The sequence below is a fragment of the Megalopta genalis genome, chromosome 13, assembly GCF_051020955.1.
Source record: "Megalopta genalis isolate 19385.01 chromosome 13, iyMegGena1_principal, whole genome shotgun sequence".
Classification (NCBI taxonomy): Eukaryota; Metazoa; Arthropoda; class Insecta; order Hymenoptera; family Halictidae; genus Megalopta; species Megalopta genalis.
The window spans coordinates 13,285,630-13,308,195 of NC_135025.1; the positions used below are offsets into that span (position 1 = coordinate 13,285,630).

Genomic DNA, 22,566 nt, shown 5'->3' on the forward strand with positions numbered 1-22,566 from the left:
TTGCAGACATGCCGGACGCGGCTTTTCGGATGATTGGCTCGCTAGTACGGCCGACACGATCGGTTTCCGGTCACGGGACGTTGGATTCCAGGTCGCCGCCTTGCCCGCCGTCGAATAGTCCTTTATCGATTCGCGCGCCTGGTCGTTAGCGATTTGAGAACTACTTGCGTTCGAGCGACGGTTAACAGGCGGGAAGCCGGAAGAGGTGCTTCACAGGGTGTCTGGACTGCCGCCGCCGCCGCGGCCGCCGCGAACGCCGAAGCCGCCGCCGCCGCCGCTTAGAGTCTCCACGCTGGAAAAAAGAAAAGCCGACGACTTGCCGAGGAGCAAAGGGATCCGCGTCGCTCGGGGGCTTCCTAAGTACCCGGCGAACGCGAGGAGGTGTCGACCAGGATGGCCTTGCTCTCGATAAAGCCACGCGATTTGCGGCTCGAGCGGAGGCGACGCGCAAAAAATCCATGGGAACCGCCGGTAAATCCGAGCCTGGCGCGAGAGCTGCTTTTTCGTCGTGTTTTCTGAGCGCGACGGAGAGGGGCGGGGGGAGGGGGGGGAGGCGGACGGATCGTGTACCACGGGCTGGACGACAGGAAAGAATTCGTGGCTTTTTTTTTGCCGTTTCGGGCGACGCGGTAAAATGTTAAGTAATACCGTAAGTAGCGGCCGGGGACGGGAAGAGCGGCGGCGTGGGGGGCGGGGGGCAGGAGGGTGGAGGAGAAAAGAGAAAGAGAGCGGCGAAGTATGTCGAGTATCTAGCGTCTGGAGGATCGATAATCGGACGGAAAGGTAACGAAGCGCGTTCAGCTATAAATAAAACAGGAGTTACTCATATGTACGACCGGCTGCGAAAAATGCCGGGGACTCTACGGTCGGATTAACGGGCCGTAATGATTTCCTGCGAGAGTTCGAATCGCCGCGGAACACACACATCCGACTGGTGCCGCTAATTTCGAATCGATCGGTACGCGAGGAGCCAGGCCGCCTTCGTGGCAGAGGCAGCGGAAGGATTATTTATTATTGGCCCGCGTGACATCGGGATTAATTTTTGGCTCGGAAGGAAGACACACACACACACACACACACACACACACATACAGAGACACGTGTGAAACGTTAACGAGGGATCGATCGAAAACAGGCAACCAACCCCCCCCCCCACCCCAGAGCTGTATTTCTAAGATGACTCGTTCTCGCCAAAAGGCGTCTGATTAACGAAGGAAGCAATTTCAGGAATAACGCGGAGAGCGTTTCCTCGTAGCCGGGCCGGTTTACGAGAAAATTCCTCGAAGTTCCAGCGGTTTGCGAACGCTCTCGAGAGTCCGAGGGTTCTGTAAGTGGCATGAGCCCGGAGGAAAGTCGATATCCCGGAGTTGGTCCGATCACCTCGTAAAAGAAACACCGCCGCGAGAAATAAGATCGGCGAGTTCGAGCGGCTCGAAAAAATCCGCCCCGTGCGAACGAGCTTTCTCCGTGGAGGAGCGAGAGAAGTTTCAACGGACGGTTTTCGAACGGCGATAGTCTCGCTGAATTTCCCGGAAAGAATCGACTGCTGTAGGATGAGGTCGGGCCAGAGACGGCGGCGGCGGCGGCGACGATGGTGGGGGGCCGGCGCGGGGGCCGCGGGGGCCCGGAGGTGGGAGAGAAGTTATCGGCGGCAGACGTCGGTAGATTCCGAAGGCAAGATCAACAAATATCGGCGGCCGGGAGGGCGAAGGAGAGGCTCGTCAAATAAACGAGAACGTGAAAGGAGGATCCCGCGGCTGAGAGACTCTTTGTTCCGTCACCGAAACCCAAACACTTTTTATGTCTGCGGCGAGTATGACCTCGGTGTTCCAGCGGAGGCTGCCCTGGCCTCTTCCCAGCCGCCGCGCGCGGCCACCACCTCTCTGTTTACAACCGTGTCAGTCTTTCTCCTTTTCCTAGTGCGTTACCACCGCGTCCGTTTCGCTCGCACGGTACACGCTTCCCTCCCTTCGCGGTCCTCGTTCCCCTAACCGGGGCGTCCCGCAGCACTCAACGGGGGCCGGGTCATTTATCTAAACGGCTACTGGGTGGCCCGGCTCTCGCAGTGTCCTGTCCCAACAAACCAAAACTAACCCAATCACACGGGACCGCGAGCCGAGACACGGCCCGACCGTGCTCTCTCCGGCCGGCCGGGCCGGCCGGCTCCCAGAAGAAAGGAGCCCGAAAAACAAACGCCTGATACTCGGCGGCGGCGGCGGCGGCGGCGGTCCTTCCGATAGATTGAGGCGTATCGCGTTCCAATGCCTAAGCGCCCAAAGACGAGCGCAACCGCTCCGGCGGCGGGCTCGTTCCTGCCAGCCTCTAGTTGCCGTTCCTTCGCGTAATGGAAGTAATCCGACCTCGTTGAGAATATTTAACGGCCGGTCGCAATGATACCGTGCCACTTTCGCGGCACTTCCTAGTATCGTTGTTATGCAATGACACGCCGCCACCTCGGGACTCTGTTTCAATGACTACGACGAGCCGTTAGATCCCCGTCCTGTATCGCCTCGTTTCGCCTCGACTCGCCTCGCCTCGTCTCGCTTCGCCTTGCCTCGAATCGCGTCGCCTAGATCCAACGTCCACGTCTCTGCGTGCCAGGACAGCCCGCGACGCAACGCGACGCGACGAGACGCGTCCCAACGACGCGTTTATTTTCAGAACGCTTCCCGATTTTTGACGTCAGACGCCGCTGCGTTGCGTCATCGGGGTGTAGGCGAGCCCCGGTTAATTCAGTTTTAACAAGATTTTCAACGCTCCGGAATATATCGCAAATGTCGGCGTAGACGCTTTCCCGCGAACGACCGTCCGGGGATGTAAGCCGGATCTCTCGAGCCGCCGAACGTGAAACCTAGCGAAGGTTGCCATTACCATGGCCGCGTACAAGCGTGCGAATGTATTTATAACTCAAATTTGATGCTCGGCTTTGATGAAAACTTTCGAACGGTGCTCGTCATTCCGCTCGGCCTCCGCTTGCTGCGCGTTCGGAGCATCGCTGTGGGAAGGAGGTCGCTTTTCTTTCTGCAGATTCTTGTAGATCTGCCTTGTTTAAAGGGTTAAATTGCACTCGGATGTCGCCGAATCGGCGGCATAATATGTTCATAGTGGCATCTCTTTTTAATTATTCTTTTTCTTAGTGGTATAAGGTAATCGCGTAAAATGCGTTATTTTGTAATTATTGTATAATTGCAAGATCATTTATCTTCATCAGTTCCTATAAAATCTTCGAGCAGCGTAATTTTAATTCGACTCCAAATCTGTTTCGAGTGCAAAGGGTTAATAAATAACTGTGATAAGGATGCTCTTGACTATTCCACGGCGACGCAAAAGTACCGATGACAGCTGTAACACGTTCAAAAAATGTATAGTTCACCCATTATCCGCCAATGTAATACAGGCATTAACACTGAACCTACCAAGCAGTAATACTAACTGGCATGTACTGCTTCACAAAAGTGAGAAGACCGAATTTATTTGGGATTTGTAAAGTTTTTATTATAAAACTTGCTCCGATAATATAACTTATTCAAGCGTTTTCCACGAAAGAGTCCCGGAACTTTGCAGAATTGCAAAATAAGAAAACAGCCACTTTGACCGCGGTAGATTTAGTGTTAATTCTATATCAAATCATTCCAAACCTTTTCTTTTTCTTTGTAATTGTATAACTAATGGATAACTTCCGGTATATATTCGATGGATAAATAAAATATCGAATAAAAAATATACACTGCTAAATAAACGATCAAGGAGACCTGTATTGCTTATAGAAAAAAAATGTTTAACACTAAACCTACCAAGCAGTAATACTAACTGGCATGTACTGCTTCACAAAAGTGAGAAGACCGAATTTATTTGGGATTTGTAGAGCTTTTATTATAAAACTTGCTCCAATAATATAACTTATTCAAGCGTTTTCCAGGAAAGAGTCTCGGAACTTTGCAGAATTGCAAAATAAGAAAGCGGTCACTTTGACCGCGGTAGGTTTAGCGTTAAAACAGCGAGGACATATCAGGTGCTTCATGAAAAGTATTAAGAATAAACTGTTTTGTTTCTGTTGATTATTTGCTTGCAAATAATTAAAGGCAGAGTTTTAGGTAAAAGTATATTTATTGAACTCACGGAAACACAAGATCTAATATACAGGCTTGCTCGCAAGAGCTTAGAGACAACGAGCGTACGCGTAAGCTGCTCACAGACGACTAACTAAAAAAACCGCGGAAGACACGCAAACTGTGGGTCGGAAAATCCTTGGTGGTCATAAATAACCAATCCGTTCTCACACCGCGTGTAACGGGCTTTCGAGTCAAAATTTGCTCGACTCGAGTCGACGCGCGTTTAGCGCTCACGTGCCCTGCGGATGGGCCGCAAGGGCCGTCTTACCTGAAAAACGGACAAGGCCGTAAAACGTACAAAGTACCCATTTTCAATAGCATCGAAAATGCCAGACATTCACAGTTTCGAATCATAGTAACCTAATAACAAGGTTCGTAAACTAATATAATATTAATTATATATAACAATAATTATTATTAAATATAATAATATAATATAATTATATATGGTAATAATTGTTATTAAATATAATAATATAATATAATTATATATAGTAATAATTATTATTAAATATAATAATATAATATAATTATATATGGTAATAATTGTTATTAAATATAATAATATAATATAATTATATATGGTAATAATTATTATTAAATATAATAATATAATATAATTATATATGGTAATAATTGTTATTAAATATAATAATATAATATAATTATATATGGTAATAATTATTATTAAATATAATAATATAATATAATTATATATAGTAATAATTATTATTAAATATAATAATATAATATAATTATATATGGTAATAATTATTATTAAATATACTAATATAATATAATTATATATAGTAATAATTATTATTAAATATAATAATATAACAATAATTATTATTAAATATAATAATATAATATAATTATATGTAATAATAATTTTGTAAACTAATAACCTCGATTTAATTCTTTTCTCTTTCGTATTTTCTGAATCGCGGCGGATAATGGGTCAAAGTCGCCGCTGATCCCGGAGATCGGCAGTTGTGAACGTTAACGTGTACGGCTCGGTCGCGAGAGGGTTCGACGAGAGCCCGGTTAGAAAAATGTGTGTGGAGGGGGCCGGCGAGAGGAGTTAAGGTATTTTTAATCGAAAATTCCACGGCCGGCCGGCTCTCCTTCCGAGAAAGCCCGTAAAGACGCGATTTTGAAAACAGCCGGTTCCAGGCGCGGGTGGATAGGAAAAGGAGTAGCACGCCGGAAAATCTCTCGGCGATGAGCTCTAGAATAGAAGCACGTCAGTGGTGCCATAAATCCGTATGAGGCACGGGACGGGCCAAGTTTGCGGCGCAACGAAATCCAGGTATAGCGGGTGTTTTAAAACCCCGCGGACCACGAGTTTGCATTTTAAACGAACGGTCGGGTTGCGGGACGGGGGTCGGGGCTGCGGGGGCGGAAAACAACGCGGCAGCCACGCAAACGCGCCGGCGAATCGGATTAAAAAAATTCACGAGGGAGTTGCCGTTCCACGAGCGCCGAGGCGCGCGTGAACGGCGTGGGAGGGCGTCGGAGGAATCACGTACCGGGTGGCTCGTTCCGACGCGGCCCCGTTCTACCGAATCGATCCCGGTATATTCGACGGTAACAAACCTCCTGCAGAGAGTTCCGCTGCAACGAACTTTCTGGAGATCTCGTTCCATCTGCGGGCTCTTTCGCCGAACGAAAACGTTGCTTTCCTCGATTCGAACGATTCGACTCGGTTCTCGCGCGCGCGCGCATGTTTTTCCGTATTTGCAAGCGGTTGCACGCGTGCAACGGAGATTATAAAAGATCGTCGAAGCGTATGAGAGATCGTATTTTACTGTCTAGAATTACGTTACGTTTACGTGCCGATTTACGCTTAGTATATGAGTATTTAATTGGAAACGTGGACAAGGTTTCCTTCGGTGGCCCGTAAAAGTACAACATTTGAAACGCAATAACTTTTTTAAGACTGGACTAAGGGATTTGAATCTTTTTTCAGATGACAGCGGGACTAGTGTACTAGGCAATGATCAAAATGTCTTTTTTAAATTTTGCTATTATTTGGAATGACAGAAGAAAGTAAAGAACTTTCGTTTTTTAACGAGAAGATTTTTTTCAAAATCTTTCGATGTTTGTAGTTCGACTCTCGGTTAACCAATTTCAATCAAATTTTCCACAAGCATATAAATTACCGAGATCTACGAGAGGCATTTTTTAAGTTTTCGTTAAAGGCTCGCACGAAAAAATTAAAAAACGAGAGTTTCTTTATTCTGTTTGTCGTTCCAAGTAATAGCAAAATTAGAAAAAAATTAGACTAGAGCTATCATCTGAATAAAATTCGAGCCCCTTAGTCCCTTAGCTTTAAAAAACTTATCGCGTTTTCGTGGTCTACTGTATCTTAGTCCCGACATTATTAGCGCTTCGCTAATTGTTCGCAAGTCGATTGATTCGCCGCGATATTCCCGCGTTCGCGGAAACTGCGACAACACCGTCGGGTGGACAGTACGCGCGGCACGGTACGCGGACAACTTTTTCACCGACGGTTGGGATCGGAGTTGGTTCCAGTTAATTACCCGATATCGGTCCACGCCGATTAGGACGGAGCGTAGAACAGGAAGCGTGTTATTGGTAATTTAGGAACGCGTGGGATCAGTCGAGAGCGCCGAGCCTCGCCGGAGCGGACGAAGTAGCGGCAAGAAAGTTATATACCGGCTGGTATCGTAACCACCACGGCGCACACCGCCTTTTCGGTAACTTTGGATTGCGTAACGCGGTGCACCGGCGTCAAGTGCTTTCTCAGTTTGTTCATGTGCGTGGAACGGCGCACGGCCGCGATGACGGAGACCGTTAAGCATAGCGGTTTCGCAGGCCCTATTTCGTTGCTCCTCCGATCGAGAACCGCGTTCCGCGAGGTTTCTCGCGCGGGGGAGCCGCCTTCCGAAATATCAACTATTCCCGTTTTAGCGCCGTTTCTTTTTCGTTTCTTTTTTGTTTTCGCAAACGTTCGAACAGCGCGTTCAATTGCTTCCGCGCTGTCGGCGAAACTATTTCCGACCCGTTCTCGGAGCCATCTTGCCGACATTGTTTGCGCATTCTCGATGTACTTCTGCAACTATATCTAACAATTCGGTTTACATTCCCCTTTACGTCGTTTAACTGGTCCGCCGCCGCCGCCGCCGCGCTCCTCGAACCGGGGCCGCTCGACGACAACTTGCCGAGACCCGCGAACGCGAATTGTCGTAGCGGAAAAGCAGATACCTTTGACACGGCTCGCTACCGGGGACCTGGCCTTCAACGGCCAATTGACTGATCCCCGCCTATAGATAAATCTCTCCCTCGGAGACCTAGCAAGAGCGTTCCTCTTTGAGCGTTCTCTTTGCGCGTTCAGCGGCGGGACACCCGTTCTTTCCTCTCGCGCTCACGCCGGCCAAACCACTTCCCCGTTTCCCAGTAATATTCTCCGATGCGGCCATTCGTTATCTTCTGGCCGCCTTCGGGCTCTGGGCATTCTGGTCAAGCTCCTCCGCCGCCGCCGACGCCCTCCCGAGGGATTCATGGGAGCGTCCCGGCATTCCCGTTCAGCCGCGTAATCTATTTACGGAGCGAAAGTCGCCGCGCGTCAAGTATGAATATTTATCGCGGCGCGGCCGTTCGAAACGGAGCACCGAGTGTGTGAAGGGTTGGGACGGAGAGAAGGTGGATGCCGCCGCGCCGCCCGAGAGCTGGCTAGCGTGCCCCTGCCGACCGCACGCGTCTCCTCCGGGGATTTCTGCGTCCCATTTGTCGACAGACCATCCGGAGCAAAAGGTGGCCCAGGCACACGGAAGAATTCTCGTATGTCATCCCGGCTATCGATCCTTATTTGGTGCAGCCGGATGGGACGGGATCATGCCGGGTCTCGAGTTACACTCGCTTAACTCCCGGTCCCGGAGGTTACGGGATTTGTCATTAGGCCGAGCCAGGACCTCGCGAACGCAGCGACGGCTGATCGCTCTATCGAGGAACGACCGGCTTTTCAATTATTTTCTGCGACCTCGAATTCGAATTACGTCCCACCAGTTCTGAGTAGTGCCGTCGACGCACGGTGGTGCACGGTTAAATTTACATCGCAAAGGACACCGCGATCAGCGACGAAACAGACGTGGAATAATGAAAATTTTTCATTTTCGGCAGTGGACGCCTTGTCTTTGGAATTGTGGCATCGACGGATAGCTGAGATTTTTTTGATTAGGATGAATCCAAACGCGATGTAAATCAGACTATGTTCATAAATAAGCTTGTTGTTATAGATTGATTATTAACAGTGAATCTATTATACGAACTTATATGAATGTAACTAACACATGCAGCGTCTTTGAAACAGAATGGGTGAAAACGGTCGTTTTGATCGGTTTGATAGGTTTAGCGTTAATTGTTAGAAGGGTTAGGCAATAATTTCTGAAAATGAAATTTTCTATGTTGCACGTTTATTATTTGCTGATCACGGTGTCCCTTGAACCACTATGATTTATTTTACAGCTTCGTTGATCAGCATTTTTGATCCTTGTACATCTCAATTTACTTTTATTCCTAGATTTTTATAATTTTTTGTTTCCTTTTTGTAAGAAATGAATAACACTCGTACTTTGTGGATCATGTATGAAATTTTTATGATAAATCTGTTCTGTTGTTATACTCTGTAAGCGCTGTTCGACGTCTATCACGTTAAGTTACACGCTGTCCTCCGAATCGATGTAAATTTAATCGTGCACTACTAGTTAGGGTAATCATAGTATTAGGGGGACCGGAAAGTAGTGTCGCTCTGTACAAGTAATGTCGTTTCAGTAATGTTCGTTTGTCATTTATCAGCTCATCGTGTACTTCCAAGTCGCGCCAAAGACATTTTAAGGTTAGAGTGACTTGTTTTCTCGTAAATAATTAAACTCAAATTATCTTTTTTGCTACTTATGGTGAAATGACCAGCCAGATACCAGAAGAGCTACGTATCCGGCATTGTATGCTTTTTGAGTTTCACAAGGGTAACAACGCAACAGTTGCTACCGAAAACGTTTGCGATGTTTATCCAAGTGCATCAGACGTTCGAAAATGCCAAAGGTGGTTTTCTAAGTTCAAATCCGGTAATTTTGATCTTTCCGAGAGACTCGTATCGGTCAGGAAGACCAACAACTTTCGACGATGACATGTTAAGGGCGGAAGTGGAAGCAAATCCGTGTCAGACAATTGAGGAACTGTCGAACACTCTTAACCAACCTTGGTCGATCATCCAAGAACATTCGCAGCAGATTGTTAAAGTAAGCAGAGCAGGTGTTTGGCTCCCGCATGATCTGTCCGAAGAAAACAAAGCTAACCGATCCACCGCATGCAACTTATCGCTTCAGCGACGTACCGTGGATAAAATTAATGAATCAGGGTGGGAGGTATTGTCTCGCCGACCATACCCGCCGGATATCGCGCCATCAGATTTCCATTTATTCCGATCGCTGCAACATTTTCTAAGCGGTAAAAAATGTGAAAACTTGGACGATGCCGAAAATGCCATCTCCGTATATTTTTCTAAAAAGTCAAGCGATTTTTATCGATTCGGCATTGAAAATTCGCTCGCCAGATGGCAAAAGGTTGTTGACAACGAGGGTGATCATCGATCGAACACTAAAAACTAGTTAAAAATTGATCTGCTTGAATTCTGTTGGGATTATGGAATGAAAATTAATATGATTCTAATTCTTTTCTTAAAAAGACTTTATTTTATTCCTTTATTGAGAGAAGGTATATGGGCGAAAACGATCGAGCGACCAAACTCTACTGAGAGTCCGGTAAGAAAAAACGCTTCTTTTATACCCTTCTTGGGTTCGTCTTATCCACCAATCAGAGACGTTTTATTTGTCGCGTTTCACACTGTATACGTGACGCTGGGACCCCAAAACAGTCAGGGTACGATGTATATCTAATGGTACCGGTGATGATGTATCGCGGTATCTACTATATACAGTTTACATCACCGTCGTTGCCCGCTGACTGAACCGGCGAAAATGTAAACCGATATCTTAGTATCTTAGTACTAAGTAAACTATAGATTAATTTTTGTTCGAGGCTAAAATTTCAACAAATTCCATATAAAAAGAAAAAAGAAACGACACATTACTTTCCGCCCTCCCCCTAATAACTTCGCCCGCGCACAGTAGAAATCTCAGAGCCAACAGAATCCCAACTGGTTTCCGATAACCCGATCACGCGTTCCCCGGGATCGTCGAAGAATAACAGCGGTTTGCTGTCCGCGGGAGTTCGGCCGGTCTGTTCCCAATGAAGTAACTCAAATAATCGCGTAGAAAGGGAAGAGTTATCACTTACGGTTCCCCGGTCGGAGTCACGCGAGGCTAAATATGAAAATGAGTCTCGAACGCTTGGAGAACGTGGAACGGTTCGACTGGCGCTGCGCCGTTGGCATTCGGTCCTTACGCAGCCGTAGCCATGGTCATAGACGCAGAGACACGGACGTGGAACACATAGGCACACGGGGCCTGTCCCGCGCGCCGCTGCGCTGTTCGGCCAGACTGTATGCTCGTTATATGTCAATACGCATTGCGTGACACGAGCATACAGAGGCGACAGCATGCCGAGGATCATGGCTGGGCGTATTCAGCCGTGAAACTCACCCCAACGCGTTTACATAAACACACGGGAAGATACATACACTCTCTCAAGTAGGTTAATCTCCCAGCCGTTTCGATCGGGCCGGTTATCTCGAGAGGGGTTTGTGGGGACGACGCCGCCTGACCCCGGAACTTCTGGATCGTCGCCGATTATCGGTGTCTACGGGGGATCGAGACCGACGCGCCGCGATCTATCTTTGATCCTCGGGACGGAGGATCCGCGGCGCGGACGATTTTCCATCGCGGGATCCGCGGATAAGCACTTTAACCGCGGCGGCCCGAGATTTGATTTTCCATTTAATTATAAACGAAGAGTCTGCCGCGCTCCGCCGGCAGCAACTTTCTCTGTAACGCCGCAGTCCCGGGTGAGAGGTACCCTGGCGGAATCTGACAGGAAATGGATTTTCCGAGAAGCTACGGCGAACAGACATTCGTAAATATCCATCTTTTCGATTAGTTATTAAATGAAAATCATTAGCTTCGCGCGGTCCCAGCTGAATAAATCAGGACCAGCGTAATGGAGGAGGAAGCCATTGGCAAATTTCTGTTGAATTATTTTAAGTCTTATTTAAAATACTTACGGCACTTCCTCTTGATTCATGATCGTTTCCGGAAGGTCGCCGATTTTAGGATGAAACGTTCCCAAAACGACCGAATGGTTTCTAAATGGAATTTACGAATTTTCGAGTGTTTCGGTAAAAATATCGAACGTATCTTCCACGGCGTGAACTATAAAAATTGTGTCGCGATCGAAGGCACGAACGTATCGCGGACGTTTCACCGTCGCGATACGTTCGATCGGTTCGTATAACGAACGCTTAACTAATAAAATTATAAATTTTAATTTTTAACTTCCTTTGATTCGTGTCGTTTCCGGAAGGTCGCCGATTTTGGGATGAAACGTTCCCAAAACGACCGAATGGTTTCTAAATGGAATTTACGAATTTTCGAGCGTTTCTGTAAAAATATCGAACGTATCTTCCACGGCGTGAACTATAAAAATTGTGTCGCGATCGAAGGCACGAACGTATCGCGGACGTTTCACCGTCGCGATAAGTTCGATCGGTTCGTATAACGAACGCTTCGCTCCCCCAACACGGTTATCGTTGTCCCTCGTTGGAAATTGAATGTTTCGCTCCGATATTTACGAAATCATCGATTTCCGATCGCCGACGATAAAGATACGCCGGGGCCGCGCCGTGCCGCGCCGCGCCGCGCCGCCTCCATTACGTCTAATTACGGGACGCGGCCGTTTGATCGAGCCGTGTTACCTTAAGGCGGCGGTCACCTAGATATCGGCATTGTTATCCTGCCTGACCGCAGCCACTTAACCGAGTTGTAAGCCCCACGAGTTCAACTTTACCCTTCAACAGGTGTTTAGGGAAAGACAATAATGTCGCGCATGCGCCCCCAACTTCTTAAGGTCGCAAAGTTCGTCCGAACAATCTGACCGCGGCCATGCCTGCGGACCGTGATGGCATCCGTACCCGGAGTTAATTGAGTTTCCGGAGAAGAATGAATTTTTTTTTTGCCCGAGCCAGGGACCATCCGGGGACCGTTCTCACGGGAATTCTGAAATCGTTTCGTAAACCGACGCTCGCCATTTCACGGTTTTGTTATTGAAGGAGATGCTTCTTTCGATAAATATATTGCAGCTCGGTCCTTCTGTTTGTAAATTGTTAAAGTAGTACTTGCAGTGCTTTTGCTTTGTTACTTCGCTCGTGGGATGGTCCAGGGAGAGCTTTCGGACGATTTCAGTTCGTTTTATACGATAGAAATTGTTTCACTTCGAAAATATGTTTAAACGAAGATGCACGGAGTAGTAATTATTATATTGATCTTAATTCGACGAAACTCTGCAGCATCGACTGCAGGTAACATTGTAAAGTGTACCCTACCTTACCAACGATAGCTAAGCGAGCGGCAGACGGTAAGAGAATTGCAGGAATCTGCGTTTTGCAACCGTTGGTAAGGTAGAATCTGACAGGGGTGTCGGTAGAGCAGTTGCCGAGCTTCGGCTAGATGGCAATTCCATCCAAGGGAACGAACTTTGAATTTTAATATATCGAGCGATAGAAATTTTACCACCGATTTTCAATTGCAAAATAATAGAGCGGGATGTTTTATACTTGAAAATAAATAAATTTAAATAAGAATGAAATACAGGATTGACACTAACGTTCGCGTTTTTCGTTCGAGAATTTCGCTGGAACTGATCGTTTTACTTTAAACGTTTTCATAAAAGCATGAATGAAGTTTGGATTGAATATCTAATCGTATCGTGCATCGTTTCCAGGCATTAAATGGCGCCGAGGGTACCGTGCCACCAGGAAGAGTGTACAAGAAAGTCGCGATCGTGGAGAACTTTTTCGACATTATTCATGCTGTTCACGTTGACCTTGAGGGTCGTCCCGGAAAGCATGCCGGTCAGAAGAGAACGTACAGGACGGTAAGTTTGCAAACGCTTCTTCTAATTACTTTCATGTATATTCAGTGCGATGCACCGAATCAAAAGTAGACCTCTGGATTAAAGATTTCGTCAAAATCGCCATTCCGCTAAAAATTCCGCAGTGTTCTCAGAAACTTCTGAAACACGTTGGATCGGTTTTGGCAGGCTTGTCGGAGACGACCATAAATTACATCCACTTCGTTATTGGAGCATACAGAATTTTAGTTTCGCACGTTATTTAAAAATAATAGGACTGCATTCGCAGCTTTCCATCGGCAACATTGTGATGGAGAATGCAAGGGCGTGGAAGTGTTCGAAACGCTCGAAAACCGAACAACCCGTTCGATGAACATGATTTATTACGAAAAGCTTACAAATTAGCTTTTATCTTCTTCAATGAACACTCCACCCCCTTTCCGGCGCTGCTGCACACGAGGTTCCCATTGTCCGGGGCCGTGCCACAGTTCATCAACCGATAACCCGTCACTGGGTTCGCGGTTTTTTTTATTTTCCACTTTTATGAATCGGATGTGAAATACGGCATACCGTTATCTCTGCATGCCCGTTTTCACAATTGAAAGTTCCCCGCCACCGATTCATTTATCTCAACATAATCAGAATCACGTGGAGCGATTCGCTTGCTAGCCGATTTTCAAAATAAATCTGACCGAGTTCGGATGAGATATACAACTCTAGCAGTTAAATTACACGTTGCTCAAGTAGAAGTTAAATTACATAGAAGGCGGAACAGGTCTTTCCGTTTGAAAGCCTCGAAACCACGGCCACGGCTGGTTCTCTTAATTGACAATGTTGCGAATCTAGCGATTCAATTACATTCGCAGTCCAGTTTTTAACTGTTTGAGTTGGGCCGTAGTGCGGCGAAAGGATGCGAAAAAGTGGTCTTTCCACACGCTGTCCGTATTTTTTCGTGTTGAAACTCGAGAACGAACGCGTGCATACACGTAGAGAGACGCTACTCTTGGAATAGTAACTTTTTCAATTTTTTCGGTCGATAGCGACAATTTTGGAATGTATCGCATCCCATTTTATTTATTGGAAGCCTATCGATAGGGTTCGAACGATCGAAGTGAAGTTGGACAATTTTTCTTTAACCAATGATTTCGAATGAACCCGTTACATTGTACCAATCTAATTGATTTCATCGATCACGGATGAGATTATTGTAGCTTTTGTACAATTTGTTCAGAAATTCTTAACCGTTGATTCATTCATTCGAAGGGAACTGTTAAAAAACTGCAACCAGTGTTTTGAGCTTGTTTTACATATTCTGAAACTATTTTCCTTCGCTCGTGTCATACAGGTTTCCGTATCTCACGATACATTGTCCATCTTAATTACACAGCCTCCATACTAAAATACATGTTACAATGATATTCACATTATTACAATTACGTACAAATTAGGTACAAATCTACGATACTTTAACCCTTTGCACTCGAGTGAGGACTCTGAGGCGACGCTAGAAATTGCTATACTATTCTCAAAAGAATGTTCACGTTATTAAGTTTGTCTCTATTCGATAAATTGTCAAATTTATATAATAATAATAATAATGACAATAATATATATTATTATTATTATATAAATTTGACAATATATTATATACAATAATAATAATGATAATAATATATATTATTATTATTATTATATATATAATATATTGTCAAATTTATATAATAATAATAATAATAATGATAATAATATATATTATTATTATTATTATATATATATAATATATTGTCAAATTTATATAATAATAATAATAATAATGATAATAATATATATTATTATTATTATTATATAAATTTGACAATTTATCGAATAGAGACAAACTTAATAACGTGAACATTCTTTTAAGAATAGTATAGCAATTTCTTACAAATATATGTATAAGCATACACGTCCATTTTCACGTGTATCAAGCAATAAACAATGATAACAAATGGCAATACTGTAAGCTGAAACAAACGTCTTCGCTCTCGCGTTAAAATAGCCCCGAGTGCGAAGGGTTAATTTATCAAAATTCGCAACGCAGCCGAATTTCTTTCGCCGCTGAAATTCGTCACGAGCGAAAACAAAGCCACGCGAAATTCTTTCGAACACCGGGTACATATTGTTTTTCGTTTCGCAGTCGCGTTAACCGAATTTAACCCGCCGATCAAAGCAATTGGCTAACAAACGAAAAATCCCGGATTTGATCTCGATTTTGTTCCGACTAGTTTTCGATCTCTCTTTTTTCTTTTTTTCCCCCCCGGAACGGGGGCAAAACTCGAAACGTCGAACAGTTTCACTTTGTAACTCTTACACCGGAAGCCCCGTGTGAACGATACAAAATCCAGTCCCTAGCCTCGCGACACACACACACACACATAGAAAAAAAAGAAAAAACAATCTTTGCAGATCGTATCTAGTGTCATCCAAATTCAATCGATCCGGGCAACGAGCTCCCCGGGGAGAGGATATATTGGCGCATCGATGACCCCGAATTCGTTCGGTGTCGTCAGCACGCCGAATTCTTGCATGACCGGCCGCGACACGTGATATTTACCGTTCCCGAGGGAAGGCATTGAGGCATTCAAGCGTCGAACACTCGATACCACACGTCATCTCACGTGTTCCGGCCGCGCGTTGGCGTAGAGCTCTCTCCGGGGTATCATATCTGTTCTCCGACACCCTCCCTCCCCCGATCGGTTTTGCCCTCTTTCTCCCGTTCGCAACCCTCCGACCTTCCCGCCGCCCCATTTCCCGTCTCGCTCCGCTCCGCGCCTCTCCGCTCGCCGCTCTCTACGCCGCTTCTCTCTCCACCCCCGCGAGCCGCCATCCGCTCCAGCCCGTCGTCCGCGCCCACCCCATCCAAACCGCGTCCTCTCCTCTTCCTCTCTCTCTCTCTCTCTCTCTCTCTCTCTCTCTCTCTCTCTCTCTCTCTCTCTCTCTCTCTCTCTCTCTCTCTCTCTCTCTCTGAACCGCCGCGATCTGCTTGTGATTCAAAACCTCAGGACACTTGTTGCATTGCCTGCTTACTCGTAGACTCACACACGCGCGCACGTTCGACGGCCGCGCGCACACGCACGCACGCGTACCGCCCCCGAGCCCGAGACCGAGCTCTCGCGACCGTGAAACCGTTTTACGTTTAAGTCGACGTTACCAGTCCGCGATTCATCAAATCGCGGAGCATCCCGCCGCGTTCCGTCGCGTTCCGTCGCGTTCCGTCGCGTTCCGTCGCGGCACAGGCTGGCCGAGTCGGGCTCTTCGAAATTGGGTTGCCGCCCTTTGTACCCGCGCGACCTATGAACTTTGCAACTTACCCAATTTCCTAATTGCACTTGATTTTACTCTGCCAATCGATGCCGGCGAGAACCTGCTTGCTTCGTTCGATACCTCGGGTTCGGAGATCAGGGATAAATGGAATAACCTTTTGCTGTTTAACGCGTTCCGTGCCCTCGATTTTTTATTTACCCCGTACAATATTTTAATTTAGTTTAATTTAATTTTATTTTATTCAGTTAAATTTAATTTTATTGATTTAATTCAATTTAATTTAATTTAGTTTAATTTTATTTTATTTAATTCAGTTAAATTTAATTTTACTTAATTCAAGTTAATTCGATTTAGTTTAATTTATTTAAATATACGGGTAGGCACACCAATTTTCACACTATCAGAACAAAAACATAGCTTCCTTTGAATCGCATAGGATCGGTAAATTATGTGATCGTTGTCATAGTCATGGTCCAGTTGACTTAACTCTTTGCACTCGAAGCTATTTCGACTGAAAATATAAAATCATTTTTCTAACTTACAGTACTTCTATCTTATATGAGAAAATGCATTTTATGCATATAGTTACACTCTTAACACTTTATCGACCGCTAGCCTATTTATCGGCTTTTCGATTGCCAATGTTTATCGATCGCTAGCCTATTAATCGGCTTTTCGATTGCCAATGCTTATCGACCGATAGCCTATTAATCGACTTTTAGCTATCGACGGTTTTCGCTTCTTTACTGTTTTGTTAGTAGCTGACCTCCTGTATGCTGACCTCCCCATATCCTTATGAATTATAATTATAATGATAATTATTATTTATTATTATTTTTAAAGGAATAAGCACAACACAATGAATAGCGAAAATTTAGCCGGTACTGGGAGCAAATGCGCGCGCGACTAAGCCAGTCCTTACTGAGTGGCAGCCTCAACCACGACCGGACGATAAAGTGTTAAGAATTTTTCAAATGTGTAAACTTTGTTAATATCAAAATTATCCTAAAAGGTGATATAACAAACATTAGTGGTGCCTCAGAGCAAAGTGTTAGCTATTCCAAGCTATTATGCCGGCGTCAAACAAAAGAATCATATCTAAGATCTGCGGACGGCATAGTGTTAACACCATTTCAAGTCGCATTCTAAACTATACGGAACGAGACATTTACAGTGAACCTGTTTACACTTTCGGTTTACCGGAAAAGCATGCCCCGCAGAATTGTTTCGTAGGCGGAGATGTCAAAGAGACGCGACAAAGCGTTCAATTCTAATTTCCTCGAGTGTTGGCTTTATGCTCTTTGAATGAAACCGGCGCTAGGAAAAGCGAATAAAGGCTCGAAGACGCTCATTGTCAGTTTTAGCGATCGAAATCTTCAAACAATTTAGGGCGCGGAGTAGAGGGTCGTGGAATGCGAGGGTTGTGACTGGTGTAAGAGGGTGCTGATTCGCGGCTAATTGATACTTAGCTATCGGGGTAATTTTCTTAACCGACGCGGCAGCCTATTTCCTGAAAACTCTTTTATCAACTGCGAAAAATACAAAAAGAGCTGTTCACGCTCTTTCTGTATTATTCAACACGCAGCGTTACAATGATTAATTAGTCGATTCTTCTGTTATCGAAATCTAGAGGTGAAAGTAAATGAAGCAGTGCGAGATATAAAAATTGTCTCGCTTCATTAACACGTTCCGTGCCGAGCTTTTTTTACTCGAATCTTCACACTTTGATATTTTACTAAAACTTGATGTATTACGTGCAATTATTAATTCTCGTACACATAACAACGTAACAAAAACTTATCAACGCCCATTCTTGCGGTGGAAATTGATTCTTCGGTTCTAAATTTCTTGTGAACAATTTGTTCAGTTCACTAAGTAAACATGCAAGCGTGTACCATCGATGGTACACGTGGCACGGAACGTGTTAAGGAAATTGTTGCACCTGTAGAGGGCCGCGAGCACACTTTCTCGTATAAGTGGGTGGGTTTATTCTAAAAATTATTACATGTACAGTGGGCCACAAAAGTGTTCGTACACCTTTTAAAACGTAATAACATTTTTAGAACTGGACCAAGTGACTTGAATTCTTTTTTAGATGATAGAGTAGTCTACTGCTTCTTCTACTAGACTAGTCTATTAAAAAGCTTCTTTTTTAAATTCTACTATTACTCAGAATGAAAAGATAAAATTAAAAACCCACGTTTTTTAAACTTTTTTAGCTGAGCTTATAACGAACATTTAAAAAATGTCTTTCGTAGATCTCGATAACTTATATGCATGTTGAAAATTTTATCGAAATTGGTTCACGTTGTTACGAGTTACAATAAATTAAAGACCGTAAAAATCGCAGTTTTATCACGATTTGGATAAAAAACTAAAAAATCTGCAGTTTTTAAAATATTAAAATATTATAACGCCTGTAGCTCGACTCTGGGTTAACTGATCAAATTTTCAGCACACATATAAGTTGCCGAGATCTACGAAAGGCATTTTTGATGAAAAAAGTTAAACAGCCAGGATTTTTAATTTTTTCTTTTCATTCCAAGTAATAGTACAATTAAAAAAGAGCTTTTCAATACTCTATCACCTAAAAAAAAGAATTCAAGTCATCTAGTCCAGTGTCAAAAAAGTTATTGCATTTCGAAAGGTTCCAAGTTAAGTTCCAAAATTAAAAAAAAGCTTTTCAATTCTCTATCACCTAAAAAAAAGGATTCAAGTCATCTAGTGCAGTTTCAAAAAAGTTATTGCATTTCGAAAGGTTAAGTTAAGTTCCAAAATTAAAAAAAAGCTTTTCAATTCTCTATCACCTAAAAAAAAGAATTCAAGTCATCTAGTCCAGTTTCAAAAAAGTTATTGCATTTCGAAAGGTTCCAAGTTAAGTTCCAAAATTAAAAAAAGCTTTTCAATTCTCTATCACCTAAAAAAAAGGATTCAAGTCATCTAGTGCAGTTTCAAAAAAGTTATTGCATTTCGAAAAGTTCCAAGTTAAGTTCTAAAATTAAAAAAGAGCTTTTCAATACTCTATCATCTAAAAAAAAGAATTCAAGTCATCTAGTCCAGTGTCAAAAAAGTTATTGCATTTCGAAAGGTTCCAAGTTAAGTTCCAAAATTAAAAAAAAGCTTTTCAATTCTCTATCACCTAAAAAAAAGGATTCAAGTCATCTAGTCCAGTTTCAAAAAAGTTATTGCATTTCGGAAGGTTCCAAGTTAAGTTCCAAAATTAAAAAAGAGCTTTTCAATACTCTATCACCTAAAAAAAAGAATTCAAGTCATCTAGTCCAGTTTCAAAAAAGTTATTGCATTTCGGAAGGTTCCAAGTTAAGTTCCAAAATTAAAAAAGAGCTTTTCAATACTCTATCACCTAAAAAAAAGAATTCAAGTCATCTAGTCCAGTTTCAAAAAAGTTATTGCATTTCGAAAGGTTAAGTTAAGTTCCAAAATTAAAAAAAGCTTTTCAATTCTCTATCACCTAAAAAAAAGAATTCAAGTCATCTAGCCCATTTTCAAAAAAGATATCGCGTTTCAAAAGGTGTACGAATATTTTAGTGGGCAACTGTATACTCTAGGCATTTCTTTCACAAACTTACTGTCGCGAATCGCGCCAATACCGGCTACGGACCAAAGGTCACGGACAAAAAAGTGCTAATCGGCGCAGCGGTGACAGAAATCGTTGCGCAAGGGGTCAACGACGTTGGCAAATCGTGAATCTTCGAACGTCGCCCATTGTGCAATTTGTATCTCGTTCTATGCACTTCACTGTCTCGGCTCGAACTGTAATTTAAGAAACAATTACGATACACCGATAGGGATCCCGATGGCAAAGCTTTCGTCAAAGTCCAGGATGATTCTCCGCAGCTTCTACGAACCGCTCGCTACGGTGTCGCGTTGATCTAAAAGCCATTACCTCGGTTTCTCACCCATGGAACTTTTTTCGTTTCGCAGACGAGCTTCAAGTAAATCTTATCAAATTATCTCACCGTTCCGGCGCAGCTGTGTGTCTTTCAACGCATACGTGCACGCGTGCGCGCGCGCGCGCCCAGAGCCACGCGCATATATACCATACACATATATACACGGGAACCTTTGTCTTTCTCGGCTCGGAGGCTCCCATCCTTGATTAAGTTATGCCGCTCCTCCACCTCCTTAGGGAGAAACGTTTCCTATTAAGAGGCAGAGAACATCCCTCCGGCTAAATACCTCCTCGCAAAGACATCAAAGTTCCGTTACTGCTCATGAATTTTCCCCAGTGGGCGTTCCGCGTGAAACGGCTCCACGTGACGTTTGACAGAGGTAGGAAAGGGGTCACTCGTGCCGTTTCCCGTACCTCGAACCCCATGCCTCCTAATTCTTCTCGACGCTCCCACCGATCTCCGACGCCGACGCCGACGCCAAATGTCTGCGAGAAATTATTTCTGTCCACAGGAAAGTGTGCTTGAAATAGTCCCTCTTTCGAATCAAATGACTCGGCAGTCTTCGGATGATGGGTGTCGATCAACGCGACTCTTTCTCGGTGCTGGCCAAGCAGCTCGTTTTTTTTTAGGACACCGAGGGAAGCTGATTTATTGGCCAAATTTTCGTTCGCCGATCCGAGGCTTTCCCGGCGTCGTACATGGTTATTGGGTTGGCAACTAAGTAATCGCCAATTTGTTCAATGAAATAAAACATTTCTTTTTACTTGGAACGAAGTTTAATCTGTAATGTATTTTCCATTTTGTTCGATGACCTTTTGCCATCTCTCCGACAACTTGAAAATTCCACGCTCGTAGACAGTCTGATCCTTTTCGGCCAAAAACTGAGTTAAGTGAGATTTTACAGCGTCGTCGTCATTAAAAGTTTTACCACGAAGGGAGTTGTCCAGGGATCGAAATAAGTGGTAATCCGATGGCGCGAGATCAGGCCTATATGGTGGGTGTAACATCAATTCCCAAGCAATATCCATCAATTTTTGCCGAGTGGACAAAGACGTGTGCGGCCTAGCATTGTCCTGCTGGAAAATGACATCTTTACGATTGACCAATTCTGGTCGCTTTTCCTTGACCGCTGCATTCAATTTGTCCAGTTGCTAACATTCGCGGATAATAAAAAATAACATAATAATAATAATAATAATTTTATAATATAACATTTACGGATATCATAAAAATGGGAGTGAGAGACATCTATAACTGAAATCGGCAATTACTTAGTTGCCAACCCAATATTATCGTGTTCAGACTTCCGGTAGGCCGTGTTCTTCTTCCAAAAGAACAACACGGCTGGCATCCAAATTTTTATTCGCGAACTCGTAACCTATTTACCTCTAAGGGTCGACGTACTCGATCAGACGAATACTTAAAAATTTAGTACACAGATAAGACGGATTATCGGGTACTGTAGGACCTCGATTATCCGAACTTCTGACATTTGAGGTGATGCATGCTATTCGTTATGAACGTCGGTAATGAACATCACAGTCGAGAACAAATAAAGAAAGAAAGAAAGAAAGAAATTAGGTTAAATTCAAAATAACTCTATGCATTGTACGCTGTACATCGTGTTGAAATTCACCGTACTATACAAAATAGTTAATGAAGATCTTCAACTTATTGGTAATCTTGTAAATAATTAATTTAGAAGGTTCAATCAATCACAAGGTTTACTGTTCAATAACATTTATTTAAAATTTAATCGTATTCGAATCGATTACATGTTTCTTCGCTTTTCCTTGTGTAAAAAGCTATGTTATTTATACTTTTCTGACTGTGGAACAACTTGGTAAACTATTTTTAATAACAGAAATATAGTAGATAATTTTTAGACCAGATTGTTGAACTTTGCAGATCACTTAAGGAGTTAATTAAGGAGAAACTGCAATGTTAAAACTTGAAATTTTGAAACTCACGTATAGCTTGCTCAATACATTACGAAACCTAGTTAAAAATTAGTGTCAGTTGCATTCAACGTGTTAAAGACGTTGAAATTAACATCATCGTATTAAATTTTACATTTCAACTGTATAATTGTTGATATTCAAAAAAAGTAAGTTGAACGCAATGCTTAGGCGAATTTTGCATTTTTGACAATGTATCTCGATTCGGCCCCCACAGAAACATATAATAATTAG

General features: G+C 43.8%; 1 protein-coding gene and 1 pseudogene across 3 annotated transcripts in view; both read left to right on the forward strand.

Moving 5' to 3' along the window:
- Window positions 1–22,566, forward strand: part of LOC117224890 (uncharacterized) — a 113,739-nt gene that overhangs the window by 86,251 nt on the left and 4,922 nt on the right. For all 3 annotated transcript variants that reach the window (XM_033478091.2, XM_076525939.1, XM_033478094.2), the window contains exon 3: window positions 13,032–13,184. In XM_033478091.2, coding sequence (XP_033333982.2) covers window positions 13,032–13,184 — 153 coding nt within the window. The remainder of the gene's footprint in view (window positions 1–13,031; window positions 13,185–22,566) is intronic.
- On the forward strand, window positions 8,912–9,745 carry LOC143260468 (uncharacterized; annotated as a pseudogene).